Source organism: Coturnix japonica, chromosome 12 (assembly GCF_054131305.1).
Source record: "Coturnix japonica strain WE chromosome 12, WE-NBRP24, whole genome shotgun sequence".
Taxonomy (NCBI): domain Eukaryota; kingdom Metazoa; phylum Chordata; class Aves; order Galliformes; family Phasianidae; genus Coturnix; species Coturnix japonica.
Genome location: NC_140674.1, coordinates 18235737 through 18257135, shown reverse-complemented (window position 1 = coordinate 18257135; position 21399 = coordinate 18235737). Strand labels below are relative to the sequence as shown.

The window sequence follows — 21399 nt, the reverse complement described above, 5'->3', positions numbered from 1 at the left end:
TGACGTTATGGATAATCCAGTAATCAGTGCTTCACCCGCCATTCCATGGACCCATAAACTAGTCCAGTTTTACTTACATGGCTCTAGCAACTATTAATGTATGTACATAACTTGTGAAACATCTAGTTATCACTCTGCTCATATTAGCTCTTTCATACTAATGATTTATTTTCATTTTCTCCAGGATATAGACCTGCGGCTAACTGGATTTGATTTATAAGAGGGGATTCTGCAGTAAATGGCCGCTCTCTTCATATTGCTGCTATGGAAAACAGAATTGTCAATAGGATGTAGTCTGATAAATAGTGCTGAGTGAAGATGCAGCTTCAATAAGTGTGAAATCAATGGAAGATACTTACCGCATGAAAAGCCTTTTGAGATTTTTCTGACAGGCTCCTATTTAGGAAACTTGATCTGTTTCCTTTGGTCGCCCTCTTTTTACACCAGTGGATACAAATAAGATTGCTTCACTGTAGTCACACAACTAATGTGGGACCATGGCCTTTCCAAGATCCATGTGGCTGAACTGTGTATGGAGAGCGCTGATAGCCCGCCTGCTACACATGGGATTGAATGCCACTTTTGCTTTCTCTATACTTGGATTTTTGCTTCACGCTGCAGCTGTGTCCTCCCAAAAATTGGATGATACCAACCCAGTGGTGACCACCAACTTTGGCAAGATAAGAGGGATTAAGAAGGAACTAAATAATGAAATTTTGGGGCCTGTTATTCAGTTTCTCGGGGTTCCGTATGCTGCCCCTCCAACAGGGGAGCGCCGCTTTCAACCTCCTGAGCCTCCGTCTCCCTGGGCAGATATCAAAAATACCACTCAGTTTGCTCCAGTGTGTCCCCAGAACATTATAGAAGGCAGGTTGCCTGAAGTCATGCTTCCCGTGTGGTTTACTAATAACTTGGATGTAGTTTCCACCTATGTACAAGATCAGAATGAAGACTGCCTCTATTTAAATATCTATGTCCCAACCGAGGATGGTGAGTTAATAGCAGGCAAAACAGGGAGATCTTTTTATTTTCTTGTTCTACGTTCTAACAATATTAATTCATGTCTACTGTTAGCATGGCTTTCTTTGTTGCATGCCAGCATACTACATGTATGCATGCTGCTTTTCTGTGTATGCATCTGTTCTTTTTTAAAAAAAGAATTATGTCTACACTCATTTCTTTTCTCCCACAGCACGTGTATTTTTAGGTCAAATTTGGTGCCTAATTCTCATTGCCACCCACTGACTTCTGGGAAGATGCATCAACATCTTATCCATTGCATGTGCAGGCACCACAAGTTGAGACTCTTCCGCACCTAATAACGCAGGTCATATTTGAGTTAGATAGTGGTGTTGCATGCTCCTACTGTCTGTGACGGAGCTCCATGTTATTTTCTAGTCTTCTATTCATTTTTCAGTCAAAAGAATATCCAAGGAATGTGCCAGAAAACCCGGCAAGAAAATTTGTAGAAAAGGAGGTATGTATAAAGTGTACAAAAACAAAAATGGGGGAAAAATCGAAACCTTGTGAAGGAGGAACATATAATACAGCTGAAAGAGGTTGATTTGCCGATGCTGTAAAGTGAACAGTTACAGTCCATCGTGTCGTAGTAAAGCCAGAAAAGTACTTAAAGAGAAGACTGCATAGAGCAGATGAGCAGATAACATTTGTAAAACTTGAACTCGGTTGCACCTGGTTATCTCTCTTTCACTGTCCTATACTGATCTCGTTGGTAGCTTCTCTGTCATGGCCTCATGGTGTAGAGGAGTGTCTGTCCCTCATATGCTGACACCCTGCATTGTATATGCATGCACAGGAGGTGGCTCTCATGCCTGGGAGCCACTGATGCTGCTAGCACTCCACAGCGGTATAATCTAGTGGCATGGTGCAGTGGCTATTAGGTACTGTAGCAGTGCTGAAAATCTGTGTTGACTTCCTGAGTGATCCATACTGTTTTCTTAAAGCAGTGTTAACTTTCCTGGAACATTTTTGTGAAACACTTCTTTTTGTTTAGGCGATTTGAATAGTGAGTGCTGATTTCTTTTATTGTGTGATTATGGCTGTCATTGTAAGACACCTCATCTCTTAAGAGGGACCTGATACTTTGGAAACTAGGGTGTTATATAGAACTTTGGTTTCTAGCATTGTAGTGTTAGACAGCATGGTAGAATTTGCAGATTTCTTTGTGAACATTTCCAAATCTCCAAGGCAATTGATATCTGATGTGCAAGGTATATCGTGATACTGATTTGAAGCAGGCATTTGGTAACAACTTTCAAGTGTTACTTTTGTACTACTATACACATTTGTTTTGCAACAAGTTATTATTTTTTTTATTGTTATGTCTAAAATGTGCTGTGTAATTGTTGGTCTACATTTGAACCTAGACTGCTTCTTAGGGTAAATGGAGCTGTATGGAAATACAGCTATTGACTATTACCTGTAATCCGCATACTTAGTGTTAGTTGCTATATGCTGCTGTTACTCCAGAACAAATACGTTTTAGGAAAGTGTCATAGCAAGAAATGGTAAAAAGTCAGGCAAGGTTCAACTCTGTTAACTCAGATCTAGGCATCTAAATGAAGGTGGCCTTATTTTCCAAGGTTTTTGCTTTTGCAGTTCTCACTGATTGTTAATTGCAGCTAGTTGTTAATTATTAATTGTTAATTGTAGTTGCTCGGCGTATGCTTTTTTTTAGATGTCTAAATCCAGTTGCTGTTACTTAAGGCAGTTAAATTTGTTTTTAAAGCACTGGTCTTTGAGTCAACCTCTGATGTTTCTATTGGGGAATTTCTTTTCTCAGTGCTGTAAAAATACAATTGCTTAAGCTGGACTGCCAAAGTTGGAAACAAAGATAATCAGGGCACGGTGAGCAACGTCACTTCTTCACACATCACTCAAGTTAGAATAACTGCTGTCATTTATATGCATTCAATTAATGTGCAGTGCTGCAGCAGTTATTACGCAGTTCATCAAGCGTGTGTAATTAGCTGAGCAACTTTCACTTCCTATCACCCAGACACTGATTCACAAAGTCATAAATAAAGATGCAGATCTCCATCATTGTTCTCAGAAAGTATTTTTCCTATGAGAGAATATATATTAAAAAAAAAAAAAAAAAAAAAAGTCAGAAAAATAGCAAAAATAAAGGCAGGAAGAGCCCAGTGGATGAGAAGTCATGTTTATTGTCTTGTGAGCCTGAAGGAGAATAAAGAGAGCTATTTGAAATTCAGAAGGTATTTCTGCAGTTAAATTCCTTGCACAAATAGCACAATAAGGAGCAGCAGCAGCCTACCTCTTCTCCTTCACAAGTGCAGAGGGCCACTGGATACCTTTTGCCTGGGCAGCTGGCAGAGTGGTGACATCCCTGATGGCAGAGCAGCTCACCTTCTGCTCACCCATACACAGCCTTGGGTTACCTTTGGCCTGGAGTGCCTTCATACCCCATAGGAGAAGGGGTCAAGTGGTAGGAAAAAGGTGCAGTATAGTAAGGTCATCTTCTAGCTTGGGTATGGCCTTGGGTTTGTATGAGAAAAATGAAAGATGTTGTCTCGTTTGCTGGATGTAGGTGGTAGTCATTTCATTATAATCGGTGATAAGTTACTGAAAAGAGTAAATAGGAAACTGAGAGGAAAACTTTTATGCCATCTACTTAATTAAAACAAGATACATAAATTAGAAGCTACCAAACCAACAGTATGCTATCTTATATACTGTTTAATGCTTTCTTATTATACGAAATAGATTTTATTAGATAAATAAACTAGTAACTACAATTAATTGTCAGCTGAGGGATATAAGGAAATTAAAAATTTTGAAGAACAGGAAGTAATCTGATGAAGACAGATGTAGAAATGAAAGCAATCCTATCTCCAAGTCGTGCTAGATGTTGTAATGGGAATTATAACCATTATGATGTGTTGCTGGGATTTTGATATGAGCACTACAGAGACTACAAGTTGATAGGATGGGAGCTGAATGAAAAGGGAGGAGGAAATATTAGCCTAATTTGTGCTCAATATAGTTGCTTATATTTCAGTATACTTCTTAAACTTCAATTTGCTGTCTCTATAAGTAATGAAAGATCATTTGTTTTCATGTTTGTTTCTTACTGGGCCTGTGAAGGTTAGAAGTTGCTTAATTCTTTTATTGATGTGCATACAGTAACAGCTCTGTTTGCTAGGGCTGGTTTTAGAGAATTTGTTCAAAGGAATTTGTTAGCTTTGTGTTGTTTGCTTTGTGGCTAGTCTCCATAGTTTTAAGTTGTAGTAGAACCCAAATTATATCCTGGATGACACCATTTTACTGACTGATACTTGTTATGTTGCTGATGATGTGATATTTCTTGCAGACTTTAGCATCCTTTATAGGAAATACCTGAATAGTTTTGCACCTTCTTTAGTGTTGCTGATCTCTGTTTTTACTGTATATCTATTAATTGTGTTACAAGAGTTTGCACCATGAATGTCCTAATTTCAGTTCTAATGACAATTATAACATGAAGTTTGAAAATCATCACTCGCGTGACCACTAAAAGAAACCTCAGATGTTAAGGGATGGCAGTACGTCTTTCACAATGAACTTGTACACAGGCCTTCATATTGCCTGAATAGATCTCAGTGTGAAGATGTGGGAGTTTGGTTTCCACAGAAAATATGATATATACTGGATGTTGTGGAAGTAATCTGGGAGACAAGACTATTTGTAGGAGAATTGTGGGTGGAATAAGGAAAGAAATCACTTGATCCTTACTTTTACATTTGGGTATTACCAATGGCTAAGATATTGCCCAGTATCGGTGACTTCTTCAAATGTGGATTCTGTTTCTTATTCTATTCTGTGCAGCGAATAAATTTTAAATGCAAAGAATCATGATCTGAACAACCTCATTTGAGAGTGTAGTATGAGACAGCTCTATTAATATTTATGCCTCCTAATGGGCTGCTTGATTTTCAGAGCAAAGCTCCCTCCACCATACTTTCTGGGTTATGTCCGCGATTACCCTGGATGCACAGGAACATATATGTGTTCATACAAATGCACTCTCAGAAACAAAATAAAAAGAGCAGTGCTATCATCTCATCCTGAACATTAGTTTTGTTTTTTTCCTTTGGAAATATCTTACATCAATTGTGATTCATAAATGCCACTGATAACTTTAGGGCTTTTAATCTTAGCAGTATGAAAGATTTTTCATAAATCTAAGCAGATATGAAAAGTCCCATTTAGCCCGTTACCCTTTGCTTACATTGGTTGTTTCTTTCAACACTCTATTTAATTACCTCAGAGCTGTTTGACTGACCATCTTATTTGGGAAAAAAAAAGGTAATTAATGCAACCTATATGGTTTCTAGGACCTTTATTAAATAGCCATTCTTCTGTACACTTTTTTCAGCTCTGAAATCAATAAGAAAAGTCCAAGTTTGGCCCTGAGGAAATCTGTATTTCCATCTCCAACATTTGTTGATTGATTATCAGATTCTTTTTCTTTCCTAAATGTCTGATGTAGAAAATAATATTGAAGTATTGGACTTGTGGATGTTGTATTACTGAAAACCAATTGAGATATTCTTCTCCGTGGCCATATAAATGAAAGAAGTCTAAGGTGTGTGCCTGCAGCATTGCAGGCTCAGCTGTGTCAAATTATGTTGCGTTGCCCAGGGGCTAAGAACATACACTTGTAGACCATTACCAGGGCTTATAATGTCTTGAGAACGAGCGTCAAAGCTCCCAGAGATACCTCAGTTCGTTTTTTGGTGCATCTCAACCTTTGCAGAGCGTGTAGATCTTCACTCAGCCATTTTGACTATTCATAATGAATTGTTTGCCTGTAGTTCACTTGTCTCAGTATTTGCCTGTACATATCTGGAGTTTTCCCCTGTTTGCACTTCCTGGCTTCTGGCTGAAGTGCCCTCCAACCTGTTCGGCCCTTGCAAGGCCAGTGCTCTTCCCTGCAGTATCATCTGGTGCAGATGTAGTCCGTAATCCTGAACTCAGGTGCTTTATACTGAAACAACAAGGCTGTTCCATTTTTCTGTTCAATTTTGAATCACTGTGTTCCTGTTTTTCATTCCTCAGATACCATAGCAGCGCTTTTTATTATACTAGTAATACATGGAAGAAGATAATGAAGCAAACATTGTCTTGTACAGACCTTTTCATCCTTTCACAATCTAAAGCTGTTAGTGTCAGTTAGCAGCAGTATTCAAAGACGTGTAGTAGGTTTATGTCATATTTGAAATAACATAAAATGCTTAAACTCTGATGTACTTCCACAGTCCTTTTTCTGGGTGAGCCAATTCTTGACAATAGACGACTTTGCAGACTGCATTTTAAGACTCCAGTCATCTTAAATGCCATCAACATTGGTCAGAGTCCTCCCTAAATGTCTAGTGTTTCAGACTGTTGCTGACCACGTAGTCATCGTGCTGTCATTGCTTTGCTCATACAACTTGACAGTGCTTATAGCTCTAACAGGTCTTAAATTCTGATCTAATTCCATTCCTTGTCCATTATTTTGTTGCTCCCTTTTCATTTTCCACATCCTCCCACACACAGGCTCTAAAATAGTACTGTTACCTGCTAATATGAAGTCAGATAGAAATGTTTTGTGCTTCACCTTGACTTTCTCAGGTTGGACCAGCTGTACTCAGTAAATAACACTGAAGTGGTTTTCCTTTCAATTTGCTGCTTTCTAATTTATCACATAAAGCCAGACTGGACAAAATATTAGAAGTAGTAGTTATGGGTGTATATTTGTCCATTTTTGAGAGAAATCTTTGAGTAACTTGTGTATCTTTTGGATAGCTATGTTTTTCTGCTTACTTCTTTGTCATTTTTTCCCATGTATCGTATTATTCCTTTGATCTTCTCTGTGTTCATTCCTTTTGTTTCCTTGTAATACATAAGGATACAAATACTTTTAGTTTTCCTTGCATATTTTTGAAGCTCGAATCACTATGCTTGCATGTGTCAAACCATTCTTAAAGATCATCTCAATTATAATGTTAATAATCCGCTTATAACTTGAATATTGCTCCAGTATAATTCCAGGTTTTCTTCAAATTCTTTTCACTTGTAATTCTTTAACCCTCTTCATTTCTACTTACATTGTGTTGCCAAACGCACGTCTACTCTGCTTTGATATGTATAGTATTAATTACATTCTGCTTTCAGAACCCCACTGCTTAATGAGCTTAACATAAATGAGATTTGGTTTTGGGATATCAATACATTTCCTCTGTTTTAGTATTAATACACCATATATTACTTTCTCATGCTTCTAATAACAAAGTATTATCCTAAATAGACACAACCCCAAATAACAAAAGGCTGTGAGAAGTGGGACAAAGCTGACTCAAAGCTTTGTTTGCACCCATCTTTTGACACATCTCAGTTTGCTGGCCAGAATCAGCTACCTGGGGCTGCTGTAAGTGAAGGCAGAGATTGCCAGATGTGAAAACTGCATGGTGCTTGTGGTTGAGCTGGTTTTCCCTTCCAAAGTTTTGCTGTAGAGTCAAACTTCAGCAGCAACAGTAAATCATGTTGCTAATCCTTCTGCTGTGGGAATTGTTCTAATATCACGTTGTGTTATCAGAGCAGTAATCAGAATCTGTCCTGGTTGAGTTTTCTGTGCTTTTTTCATTGACCCAGTGGAGCATTTTGGGGGAAGTTCATGGCCAGTGTGACTGATAAACTTCAGCAGCAGCTGTGTTGGAGCGCTGTGCCCTGCACATGGGCTTTTCTGGAGTGTTTGTGGGGATCCAGCACTTGTCCCTTTATGTCACAGAGGAGTCAGAACACAGACTGCAATTTGTTGTGGGTGTTTTCTGTTTATGTCACTGGCAATTTACAGTTCAATATCTTGTGAGATGCTGAACTATTGCATAGGATAACGAAGTTTGGGCTATACTAATGGCAGTATTTCGGGATCAGGCCTGTAGGGGCAAAGTATTGAGGTCTCTTGGTATGATTTAGTATTCTTTTAATACATTTTTTCTCCTTATTTTATTTTGTAATGTGTGGAAAAATCATATTATCATATGTAAAGAGAATCTTGTAAGCAGAAATCTATAAGAGCGAAACAGCAGATTATTATTTGTATTTGTTTTCTGGCAAGCTTCCATTTGTTAAATTTCACCCTTTCTATAAAGGCCTTCTTTAATTATTAGCTGAAAATCAGGTATTTATGTAATTATTGTAATTATATCTACACATCTAGTGTACTTGCAATTATTTCATTAAAAATTGTAATTATTATACAATTATAAGGGATAATGACGTCCTTGTAACATGTTGCAGAAGCCCTAATTAAATGATGGCATAAATGAATTGGAAGTAATTTAGAAGTTTTGAATATTGTTTTATCAGAAATATCAGAAGTGATTCATCCACATTATGAACTGGCAGTGAAACCCCTGCAAAGTTATTTTGAGCAAACATTTCACAGAGCTCGTGGAAAAGGATTTGTCTCTATTGCCTCTCTGTCATTACTTTCTGTTCCCTGTATTCTTAAACTCCAAACCTGCAGATTTTTAATAGAAAGGTGCGTTGTGTAAGACGATTGCACAGCTTGCTGAATCTTTCTAGAAGGCTCAGCCTGGAGCAAAATAGGATCTATGTGAAAGCACAGCCTGTACTAAGGGGAATAACCTATGCAACAGTTGGTTCAAGGCGGTGGAAATATATATATATATGAGGAGGTTTCATTACGTGCTGAGCATTGATGATTTGTCTGAATGTTGAAATGCCCAAATGCTGCAACTCCGGGTGCTGGGGAAAGAGAGACAGAAATTCCTCCTGTTGCACAGGGCAGTGTGATGCTCTGAGTGCGGGAGGAGCGTTAGGCAGAGTGGGAACAGAGCGGCCCTGCAGAGCATCTCCCTTCCTGTCTCTAGAGTGGGTGGGGAAAGACAGGCAGGGATAACATGCGCCAGCATCTACCAAAGCTTCAGCATAACAGGCTTCTCATCTTCTGCCCTGTCAACTTTCTGTAGTGTACAGATGATCTCTCCCTTCAATTAATTTTAAAAGCAATTGAAAATGGCAGCAAGGCATATATAATGTTTAGGCTTGTTTTATCAATCTGTTATCTTAAATCTAATGTGGTGCCACTAAGTGATGGGTACATAACAGGGAACCCATGGCAGGACTGGTGCTCATGTAGCCACCCTTACCACGGCACCCACCTCGGTTTGCTCCTTAAGGCAGCACCCTGCTGTGGGCTGGTGCCATGCAGACCAGCTGGAGGGCCCCATCCGAGCGCACCCGCTGCTTGCCTCCCACCTGCCAGCTGGAGCTCCACCTCCAGTCCTTGCTCCCCATTTGCTGGGGGAATGACTCATGCACATTCTTCCCATTTACTTCAGATGCATTTAGGCAGGTTAGGCAGACCTTATGTTCAATTTGCTTGGTTCACATCAGTTCATTTTTTGCCCAAGTTTGATTAAAGACGGCTTACAGGAGATACACTATTGCAGAATGTCCCACAAAAAGGATAGAAGCCAACCTCCAAGAGGCAGGAGATGCTGGAGCTGCCAAAAGCCCACCTACCCATGGCAAGCTCCCTGGCTGCACCATTTGATGTTCAGGTTCCCTGCTGGGGCAGCCACTGAGGGACTGAGCCCTGGTGGGGGCTTTTTCCAGGAACCTATTGCCCTTTAATCAAAAGCTGAGCACTACCCCAGCTGTCAAGTTCCATTCCAGTACCTTGGCAGGGATTGTTTTAGTTCCTGCCAACACTACGCTTTGCTTTTAGTCTTCAATATATTGATATTAATATAGTGAACAGAGAAACAAAACATACCATTACCAGCAGGACCTATCTGAAGCAATGAGAACTCAGTCTCTGAGAGTCCTCATTCCCAAAGCAGAGCTTTTAGTGAGATGGATCCAGTGGTAAGGGAATATGAACCAGGAATTTATGTACGTATGTATGTATATACAGTCACAAATAGATGGGAAAGCTCAAGGAAATCCTGTACCATTTGCCTAATTTCATTACAAAATTTACATTCATATATTTTCATATTTATTTTAAAATGCAATAAAGTTCCAGAGATTTTTCAAAAAAGAAGAATTTAGTTGCTTGAGGCCAGATGTAAGATATGTGCATAAGCCAAATAGGTACTATGTCAGGATTTGCACATTTACGTACTCTGAGACTGCTTCCAGTAATAGTGCCCTGTGATCTATATAGTGCTTTGGATCCATGAAGTATCACTGTGGGGTTGCTGTAGAGGCAGGTTTATTTCATGAAATTTCACAAGGAATCATTAGGCTGTAAACCTGGATTTTAAATTCTTAGTCCTTTCCCCGTTTCTCCATGCTAAACTCAAATGAAGTACCCTCCATATGAATCATTTAAAACTGTGCTATGTAGAACAGGCAGGAAAATTGAGTTTACACTTTTCAGTCATTAACTGTGTTCATTAATTACAAATGGATTACTTTTGCTAGAAACAATAACTTTTGAAACAAAAAGTAGCTGCTCTAGGTACAAGTGCTGAAGCACCTCTAGTTTCTTGATATGATGTTTCCAAAGATGAAGCCTCATGTAAAAGGAGAGGCAAAAGAAGCAATGATTGCCTTTACTACACAGTGCCATGGTACTCCGTACTGGCAGGCACCTCGTGCAGTGTTGTAGCCACAGTTCTTGAAGTATTGAAGGCATTACCCGGCTAACATCATGCTGTGATGCCAGATCATAGGGAAGGTTGGCTCGGGTGCTACAGAGACAGGGATGAATGCTGACAAGGTCACTGTAAGTGTGCCCCATCCAGAATCCCAGCCTGTTGGCAGAAGCTTTTCGCCTCCCCTTCTGCGCACATTACATTCTGTGTCGTTCACATCGAGGCGAGCGCTGCCCCTTGAACTGCAAAGCAGTTATGTGTTCTTGACAGGCTGGTTTTGCTTCTTTCCCTGACATCCGTGAACGATGCCTGCCGGAATGCAGTGCGGCAGCATCAGGCCATCGCCTCACAGAGGTGAGCGGGAGGCAGCCGGCATCTGAGAGGAGCAGGAAGGCGAGCTGACAGCAAAGACGGCTCCTGACACCTGCGTGGCAGCAGGTGTGTGCTGAGCACGGAGCTGGGATGAAAAGGTTCTTTCCCTTCAGGCAAAGCAAGACCAAGAAGCAGGCAGTGCTGAAATCCTCCCTGCAGTATTTGGTGGCAGAAAGTATTTTTTTTCTTCAGAGTTTGCTTATGTGTATGAATTGCCATTTTCCTGCCCAGAGCTTTGACATACTGAACTACAAGCTGGTTTGTCTCAGCCCAATGGGCAGCAGCAGAACAGAAGGAGCAGGTGATTTAGAAAGTGCCTAAAAGGAGGGTTACGAAGATGGAGAAGGGTCTGGAGAGCAGGACGTGTGAGGAGCCGCTGAGGGCCCTTGGTTTGTTTTGGATTTACTACATATGTGCTCCACAGACCTTCCAGGCTCAGTTGCTGCCCTTTCCCAGCAGTCTGAGCAATACTGCTGCCCAGTGCATGGGCATTTGTGATGGAAGATGTCACGAGATAGGTTTGACTTGAAGTTGAGCAAAAGCTGTCCCTCCCTTAATATCGCTTGATTAAAAATGGATAAACTCAGCAGTAAGTCAGATTTTGGCCTGTTGTTTGAATTATGAATATCCTTCTAAATGCTGTCACTTCCTTAAAGAAATACAGTGGTTTCTTTTGAATTTTAAGTGACTTTGGATTGAAATTCTGTGTGAGTGATTATCTGGCTCAGTGAATACTGTTGTTATTATTAGCAGTTTGGGGTGTTAACCTCTTCATTGCTGAAACCTCTAAGCACAGCATGCCACTGTACTGGCACTCAGGAACTAGAAAGGTTAAGAAGCCATTGAAACGTATTCAAGAAATGTCATAATTTTCAGGCTGATGAAGTGCATGCCTGGAAGAGAACAAAGAAACAATAATTACATTTACTTTATGCTTGCAAAGAAGACAGTTTGAAGGAGAGCAGACCATAGAAAGTAGCTCATTTTGGGTTCTGCCCCCATTAGTTATGTCACATTCCCACTTCAATTCTGTAAGCCCAGAAATGTGCTGCTTAAACGGAGTTTGGTTGCATGGGGATGATTTGACACAGAGCCACATGTTCCTTTCTAGTCATTCTGGTCCTTGCCAGCCTTTTCCCATTCTCTCCTCCCTTCCTTAGCTAATCAGCATCTGGCCTTCTCCCTCTGGTGAACTTGCGTGACTCTATTTCAAGTATAGATTTAGTTATTAAATCTGGAGATAAAGTATGGATCTGTTCCACTAATCAGATACTGCAGTGACTAGAGCCATAGACGTACTTGGAGAGATCAATTAGATTAGATTATCAGATCATTATAAGCAAACTCTTAAAGACAAAGCAATAGAAAGTAATCTCACATCACTGTTTCTTTGGAGGATATTTATGCTATTGTTTGTCAGCTTCTCTGTTTTTTCTACATCTGCTTAGTACCACAGTGGTGCTGAGCCTCACTTCAGTGCAGGGCTAGAGGGTCAGTAACAGTCCGTGCAGTGAAACCTCTGTGATGCTTTCCATAAGCTTAAACACATTATGAGTTTTCTTGGGGAACTCATTTTGGATCTTGAGTTAGACAGAAGCCTTCTGTTCAGTTGACATCCTTCTATTATCTCCCTTGTCTCATTCTGTATTTATGATTTTGACTATGATCTTATTTTGTCTACTATTATTGCATAAGCTTGATGCTATGAGCAAATACTAGCTGATTCAGATAAAGATTCATTCTCTAGCTGTTTGTTTTCAGAATTCCTATGGAAATGGTTTTCCAGTGCGTAATAGCCCACCTTGTCAGTTCTGAGTCTCGAACTTATGCTCTCTGCAGCCTGCAGTATCATTTTCTTAGCATGTGGGTATATATGAGCTTCTTTTTTAAATACGTATTTTAGTAAGTATCAAGACTAATGTTATTATACCGTTTCTGTGAGAGAACTGACAGAATAGTACACATCAAAGGCTACAATTAGTGTATTTTCATTTGACTTGTTCAGCCTACTAGGTTGTTAAATTTTGCATAGAAAATCATTAGCATGTGTAATTTGGTGAGGAAGGTCTTGGAAGAGGAGTGGTGGATGTAAATCAGTTGGTGAGGGGGCTCCCATACAGTATTTGAACAACAGAGCTTTGAAATGTCATAAAATATTTCCTTATGCATTTACTGCGAGTGCAGAGAGGTGAAAGAAGCTGCAGGATTATCACTGGTCTAGGAGTTAACAAAGAAGCTCCAGCTTGTTTTGTCTAATATTAGCATCTAGAACAAGATCGTATCCCTTTCTTTTCTCAGTGAGCTCTGCAGTTACACAGGATTGAGATTTCAGTGTGCCAGCTCTCCTTTTAAATAAAGATGAAGGACATCAGAATCAGGTTTGAGATAACAGTTCACTGTGTTTATAGAAGTCCAGTATGAGGTCTTGCTTTTGGGTTAGCACTGGTCTAACTTGGTATAAAGATTAGTCCTTTTTACCCATTTTTTTTTTCTTTTCCCAAACTAGTTCTAGAAGTGTTGCATTGCAGCTGATGTTACATCTGTCACACATGTTGCTTTGTGACTTTGGAATTAGCAGAAGTTGGAAAAGTGATGGAAAAAAAGGTGAAGTGCATTTCTTCCCCATTCTTAATGGGCACATGTGACCTAAAATTCTAACAATTTAGAAATAGTTATCCGGTATTAAATAAATTCAAAAACATTTAGATTTTGGTCAATCAAAATCAGAGAGGAGAGGTCAGAAATCAAGACCAAAATAGAAGAATTATTAACTAAAGATTCCGTCGTACAGCGACTAATCAGGGCTTTTGTGTGCCCTGCTGTGCCAATATCTATTCTGAAACTAGTCATTATGTCTCTGTTCTAAAAAAGAACTAATTTTGAAGACTTCTCTGCCCTAAAATCAAGTAATTTACCACCCTTGACAATTATTTTTTGCTGTGGTTTTATGATGTTTCTCCTGATGAAGCATTTAGTGCCAGACACAGCGGCTTCTGGTTTTGTCTGCACTTCTCAGGTTGAAATTTCTTTGAGTGCAGCTACAGTTCTTTGGTGCCAAAGTACTTGATTGCCTTCATAAACTGGGATGTTTAGCTGCAAAACTGACATAAGCATTAGGATTACATTATTGACTATTTTGAAGGTGCAAAAATCTATGAAGGCCTTTCAGTTGTGCTCGGCTGAAAGCACCTGTACCCATTAGTGCTCAGTGGGTGCGTTCCTGGCCACATCAAAACCAGCGAAATTCCAGTTTAGCAAGACCAAGAGCAGATCTCCATTTCTTAAAGAGGAACCCTTTTAAATTTGAAAGTAGGTACAATGTTTGGAATGATTTTAGAAGATTTTAAGAATTGTGCCTGGGGTAGAGAAATGCCTTTTCCTTTTTTTATTTTTTTTCCCCATCCTTATATTTTCTAAGTAATTTTCTAAGCAGTTTTACATCTTGCATCACAGTACTTCCAGTGCTAACAAATCAGTTTTACCTTCTGTATATTTTCCGTGCTTCCTCAGCTCACAGACATTATCCTGTGTTGTCTTTATTTCCAGTCTCCAACTCTGTTTTTCTTCATTTAATACCTCCTTAGGGCTAAAAAAAAACCCCAAGCTGTTCGTTTGCCAATATCGCTGTTAAAATTTTCCTTTATGTTGAAGACAGAGAGAGCAGGACAAAAGAGTGGACTTTTGCAGTCACACACAGAGAGGGAAAGAGACTTCATGCCGTCACGGAGCTGAATTTAACACATCCCATTCTTTTCATCACAGGCCTATTCTTTGGGCCAGTCTGTTTATGATGCTCCTGGGTTGCTTTTGTGGCTCCCGTAGCTGAAGCAATGTTTCTCGTCTTTAATTCTTACACAACTTAATCCTGATCTTTCTTAAGTGCAAGTATTTGTCAGTCAGTTGCCCCCTACAGGGGTGAGACTCTAGTCTTATCTCAACCCGTGAAATATTTTCTGCCTCCCACTTGACTTGCAGTCTTACAGCTTCCAAATACAGCAAAAGAAAGGATTGCTGCAGCTTCTATTAATTATTTACATGCTGTTATCAAACATTCCTAGAGTGCCGTAAATTTACAGGCTTTAGTACAAACTTGGAGAAAACAAGTTCCCTGCTCTAGAGAATTTACAGGGAAGAAAAGACAACAGGGGTGAAGATGTAAAGCCAGTGGTTGTAGTAAAGTAGTGCAGAATACAGGAGTTTTGATAAGAAGGGATTGCTGTAATACATGGTGTGAAGGAGGAGAGCAGGATGCGTGCGCAGAGTGCTGTGAGAGGAGAAAGAGGCAGCAGTAAAAGCCAGTAACAAATAACGTGGAGGGATTACAAGGAAAGCAAAAGGATTGACCTGATTTGTGTGTTTACCACTCAGCGTCTTAGTGGTGCCCTTTCAGCTCCTGAATATAATCATTTAACTCCGGGGGTGGCAGAAGCCATTGCACATCTCGAAGGAGGACCTGCGGGTCTCTCTCCTGCTATGTGTGAGTTGGTGTGGGATTGTTCCTGTATGTCCCATGGAGCAATGGCAATGGCCAGCACTGAGGAGGCAGGGGCACGTTGGTTGTGCTGTGCTCTGGTGGCAGCAGGCAGCGCACACCCATCCTTCCCAAGGCAGCAGTGTGACCGCAGGTTGCTGTGCTGGATGCACGCTGCTGCTGCTTTGTGAACTGCTTCTGCTCTACTATAGAACCATTATCATTTTCTGCTTTTCCTCTAATGCGATTTTATTTTTAGATGCATGAAAGGATGAGCACAAAGAATAGGAGAGCGTATAAACAAGTCAGAGTGAGTCGAGGTGAATAGGCTGGACTTGGTGTACAGAAATCCACAAAGGCTGGCATCATTTCCCAGTGATTTTGTTACTGTCACTGCATTGTGTAGTAGCTCACATTGGTAGGTTCACTGCGGTTGTACCAAAGGCTACAATCACTGCTGTGGAGATCAGTCAATGTGAAGAAATATTAAGTGCTAATAACATGTAATAGGATAATTGGCTGCAGTGCATAAAAGTACATGTCAAAACAATACAAATTGTTACCTGAAAAAAACACCAAACCCTAAACAAAACCAATGTGATTTATTCTTTACCCTTTGCTGAGTGGAAGGGGATGCTCTAGCTTGCTTCTGGCCCAGGGAGTGCATTGCACCGAGGGCTTTACCCCCCTATGCTAGCACTGTACCCAGTTAAAGCCTTTGCTTAGGTAGGCCCCTAATTTTAAGCAGGAGGGCAGTTGTGGAGCCTGGGAATTATCCAGGAACACTCCATGTTGGCCATTAATTTAAAGGCTTGCCTGATGGCAAATTCACCACTTACAATGATGGGAGGAAGACTTGTCCTGTAGTTTGTGGAAGGATGACTCCAAAGGACCATACATCATGCGGACATTGCTTTGGCAGTTTAAAGTGGCCATAAAATGTATGTAAATCAACTTAAGATGTTGCTGTAACATAGACATTATTGCAGTCACTGTCTTGAATTCTGAGCCAGCCAAATATTGGAATGTTTGTGTACTTTCACCCTGGGTAGATATAGCTACACTGCTATTGGCTTTCTGCACATGGAGCTGCATTTATTTGCTTATTTACTGGTGCTTCCTTTTCACTAATTTTGAGATGGGATACTTTAAGACAAAGGAGTTGAGTGTATGGTTACAAGTCTGTGGACAGAAAGATCAGCCAAAAGTTAAACTCGGGAATGAACACATAATCAGCAACCTCGTGATTGTTAGAGCAAAATAGCATTAAAGCACAGAACATTTGACTGTAATGGAAGATGAAGTTACTTCTCTGACAGGGCAGCAGTCCTCTCAAAACTGTCATCTATTGCAACTTGAGTGATTGCTAATTACCTTTATGAAAACACCAATTTCAGTCATATTTTTGTGTCACCTGTACAGCTTTATATTTGTATGTAATTAGGAAGGCATTCATGCAACACTGAAAAAATTAGGGAACCATTCAACAAAAATTAGATTCACATTGGAATCTTAGCATTAAACACACTGAAGCTATGGAACAAGCTGTATTGTACCCAGCATGCTTTCAGCTCAGAAAAATGCAGCGTATCAGTAACTGTGAACACTGCCCAAACCTCCTTGTGAGCTGGGCTTGCACCTAGCACTGATGAAATGCTGTTCTCCATTGCAAGTACTTATTATTTGTTTGGGGTTTGGTGTGAAACTTCATAGATCCATTCACGTGCCCATAATACAGACTGCTCTGCAGATATTAAGCTCTTAGCAGTTTTATGGGTGGAGCCAATGTCCCCAGTAGCTGACTGAGTGTACTGAGGACTTCAGCAGCACATCTGGCTTTCACCTTGAACACTGCAACAACTCATGTTTGGATCCAAACTGTCTGGCATGAGCCAATTCCTCTTTCAAAGAAGAGATAATTAGAATGACTTCTTTGTCTTTCTTGGTGTCATGGTGCCATTTGTTCTGGCAACAGATGCAGCAAAATCATTGTACTTAAGTTTCCTGTGCTATTTTAATGACCCAGATTTTTTTTTCTAGGGGGTAAGATTGTGTGGAATGCAATGACAAGAGCATTAATTCCAGGCTTTCTATGAGTGTGGCTCTGCAGTATCCATACTCATTTTATGGCCTGTAGTAGGCAGGACTGAACTGCTTTATAGATTTGCTCTCTTTTAGTGAATTGGAGTAATTCCTCATGGTAATAAAACGTAGACCCGAATTAGCAAAAATCTGATCCCTAATTGACCTTATCTTTCTGCCAGTCTGATGTAATCCAGTTCTGCTGTGCTCTTGCCCTCATTTCCTGTGAATGGTCAAAGAACACTCACGCTCATTGATGAGAAGACTGAAAAAATTCAGGCACTTTCCACTTTGTGGATACGTTTTACTTAAGTTCCCACAATTAAACTTATTTTCACTTTTGAAATGGAATGTGTTGCTGATGTGACTGTCATCTTGGGCAAATCTCTGTCTTTGTGCATATGGCAGTGCCCACAGTGTTAAAATTCTTCTCCAGGTGCAGCACAGCAGCTAAGCAGCTCTGGTACCTCATGTGTTTTCAAAAGATAGATGTGGATTTCCCTTTCCCTTTTCCTTTCCCTTCATCATAAGACAGACTTCAAGTAAGCAACTGATTACTTTGTGTTTAGGAGTTTCCCTTGTAGTTACTGGAATCATTAGTACAACAGTGATACAGAAATTTCAAAATACGGTCTATTAAATAACATTTTCCAGATGAAATTAAGATGAATTTTTGCACTTTGTCAATTAAACTAAAATAAAAGCTAAGAGTGCACTTTAGGGATTTTCTTATCTTATTAATATTTATTAAACTACACTTCTTTAGTTTTCTGTATCTTAGATACTTTGTCATGAGATTGCAGAGGATTATCTGAGATAAAAATTAACTTGGACAAAGTTAATCAAAGTGAACTGACTGCGTTTTCCTTCCTCGGGTTGACAGAAAGACGGAAGAGTCAGAAAAAAACCCATAATGATCAGAACTGAAATCCCTCTCTACTTTATACATCCTGGAGTGTTTTTGCAATAAAAATGTGAAACACTCTTCAAAAATACGGAAGCAAAAACCCGATTTAATCCAATGTCGCTATAAAAATTTAATAGCAGTGCAAGGCTGAGGCTCACATCGTGCCTTCAGAAGTGCTTCTGCCACGTTACATCAGTCTTCCTGCCCACATCCTCTGTGCTGTTCTAGACAATTATTTATGGTACTTTTTAGGATTATTTTTTAGTGAAAGCACAAAATGCTTCTGCGCAGCAATTGATATGGAGGCAAACAGCATGATGAACATACTTTTGTGAGAGCATTTATTGAAGAGCTAACATGGTGTTGCCAAACACTGTGCTCAGCCACAGCTCCCTACAAGCCATGGAGGGGGCTGGAAAAAAACACCACCATTGTTTGCATTGGGGTCCTACCCTTCTGTAAGAGAATAGGAGTTTGGGTGTCTAAAACCATTTCTGTTCTCAGTCTCCTTCCTTTCAGAAGTCAAAACCAACTCTCTGACCACATTTGAGTTCAAATTCCTCACTTTTGCAACTTCTGCAGAGCCTTCCTAGCCCAAGTCATCTTTGTGAAAAGCAGGAGGAGTCCGTGTGTTGTGAAACCCAAAGCAAACTTTCTTTTTGTACATAGCGCAGAGGACAAAGGGCCCTCCATACTTATTTGTTACCCGTCATCTTTAAATTGCCTCAGCCTCTAAGTCTTTCTATTTAGAATGGTGATTTTGGTTGTAGTCACAGTGAGCATCACCGCAGAAGTTAAACACTGCAAAAAAGTTGTCATTTAGAGTGGAAAATCCACCAAAGCTTCAGTGTAGGTAGCAGCAACTAATGTAAAGTTAAAGACTAGAGCAGAATAGAGCAGAAGGCAGTCTGCTTCTCTGAACAATAACCATAAATATTTACGCTCCAGAATAATTAATAATTCATGGCACATGACAGTCACAGAACACAGTTTTGATGCTGTACATCTGGTTTGTTTGTTTGTTTGTTTCTCTTCTTTCCATAAAGCAACACCTTTAATTCCAGGGTGGTTTGTGAACAAGCTCTCGGCAGCCACCAGCCTGGGAAGTGGAGCCGGCTGGGCTATGCGGTGACCATGGCTCTTTGTTGTGTTCCCATTGCGGCACACATCTTCACTATGGGTTTCTTACAGGTACCAAAGGCAAAGGTTCTGATAGATGAAGTTGTTTTTTTGTTTTTTTTTTTTTTAATATAAGTCTGAGCAATTAAATTATCCGTGCTTATATCAGCTTCAGGCTGAATGTTGTGCAGGAAGCTCAGTGACAACCTTCCTGTGCTTAAAAGGAGCTTATAATAAGGAGAGAGACCAACTTCTTATGTGGTCTGATAATGATAGGACAAGGGGAAATCGCTTTAAACTAAAAGAGGGCAGAGTCGGGTTAGATGATAGGAGGAAATCCTTTACCCAGAGAGAAGTGAGGCCCTGATATGGCTGCCCAGAACTGTGTACCCCAACCAAGGTCATGGATGGGCCCTGGGCAGCCTGAGCTGGTGGGGACAGCCAGCCCATGGCAGAGGGTTCAGAACTGGGACCTTGTACCAGACAGGCAAGACAAGGTGTAAGAGAAATACTTTATCTTCTATTGTGTGGAGAGCTGTTTAGTGCAGGACATGTGTTCTCCGATACAGACATGTGGTAGATGTGTGCATGCAATATGGACTGTAGGTAGTTTCATAAGGCACTTGCATAGGAAGCCAGATTAGATGAGTTTAACTTAATTCTGGTGTTTTCTAACCTCTGAGTCTTTGACACTTCAACCTTAATGTTAGTTTAATATAGTTTCTTTAAAGTAATACAGATCAAGAGTGCCCGTAGGTCCTATAAATCTGATAACCACATGGAAAATTTAGCAGGAGAAGCACCTGGTAAAGAATGGGAAAATGCATGTTCTTATGGCAGTGTCTCCTTATGGTGGCTTGAAGAAAAGCTTGTGTAAACTACCACAAAAAGGGTGAAATCTTCATCCCTTTGAAATCAAAGGGATTTATGTGAGAGTTTATGTGATTAGCACAGATGACGATGTCTGCTGCAAGAGGCAGAAGGATTTCATTTAAGGAAGCCTTTAAAGTGACACACTGAACTGTTAAATTCTCTAGATTTCTATTGTGCTTTTCTATAGGATCCTCCTGTGTTTCTCAAGGCAGAAAGTTCACAAAGCCATATTTATTTGCATTATCTATATTTATATCTCTACCCATCTATATCTGTATATAACGCAAAGATAAAATGTAGACTGTTTCTGTCTGAAAATCTGTATAGTGTTCCTGTGTTTGTTGTTGCTGGAGTGGAACTCTGTGTTCCCTTGAATTCTGGGGCCATGTGCTGGAGGAGAGGTAGTCACATTACTTATGGATTGTATTAACACTGGATTAAGAAAGCCACAATAAGATTTATCTATTTGATCTTTCACAATTAAGCATTAGTCTAGTTTAAAGCTTTAAAGTATCAAGCAGTACAGCAGCATAAGTTCTAATTAGCATTGGAGCTAATGCATAAATTGGTGTTCATGTGAAATAAACATGCCAAAGAGCATAATACATGTATTATTTTAAAGCTTGTGGGGGTTTGTTCTGATATTAATTATAAATCAAGATGCCAAATGATTTATGTTAGATGTTCTTCCTATTAATTAAATTATATTACACTAATAAATCAGTCATCTTCCCTAGTTATAAGAATAGAAAGTTGGAAATGGCTTGTTGTCTTCACTCTGTTCCCTATTTGGGAATATAGAAAGAAATACCTTAAGCTATTTTAATATGCCTTCATTTCCCCAAATTTTTGGCTTCACCCTTCCATGCTGTATTCAGCAATCACCAACCTTAGAAATACATTAGCTGAAGTTTTCAGGTAGCCTTTGTCTTAATAAATGACAG

General features: G+C 39.9%; 1 protein-coding gene across 15 annotated transcripts in view; it reads left to right on the top strand.

The window, feature by feature from the left end:
• Positions 1-21399, top strand: part of NLGN1 (neuroligin 1) — a 431043-nt gene that overhangs the window by 167733 nt on the left and 241911 nt on the right. For 9 of the 15 annotated variants that reach the window (XM_085513658.1, XM_085513659.1, XM_085513657.1 and 6 more), the window contains exon 2: positions 185-990. The exons of 1 other annotated variant lie outside the window; for it this stretch is intronic. In XM_085513658.1, coding sequence (XP_085369784.1) covers positions 498-990 — 493 coding nt within the window. In that variant the 5' untranslated portion in view covers positions 185-497. Of the gene's footprint in view, positions 1-184; positions 991-1417; positions 1478-21399 lie in introns of all 15 variants that reach the window. 5 more of the 15 variants (XM_085513654.1, XM_015871902.3, XM_032446556.2 and 2 more) reach the window with 1 other exon arrangement.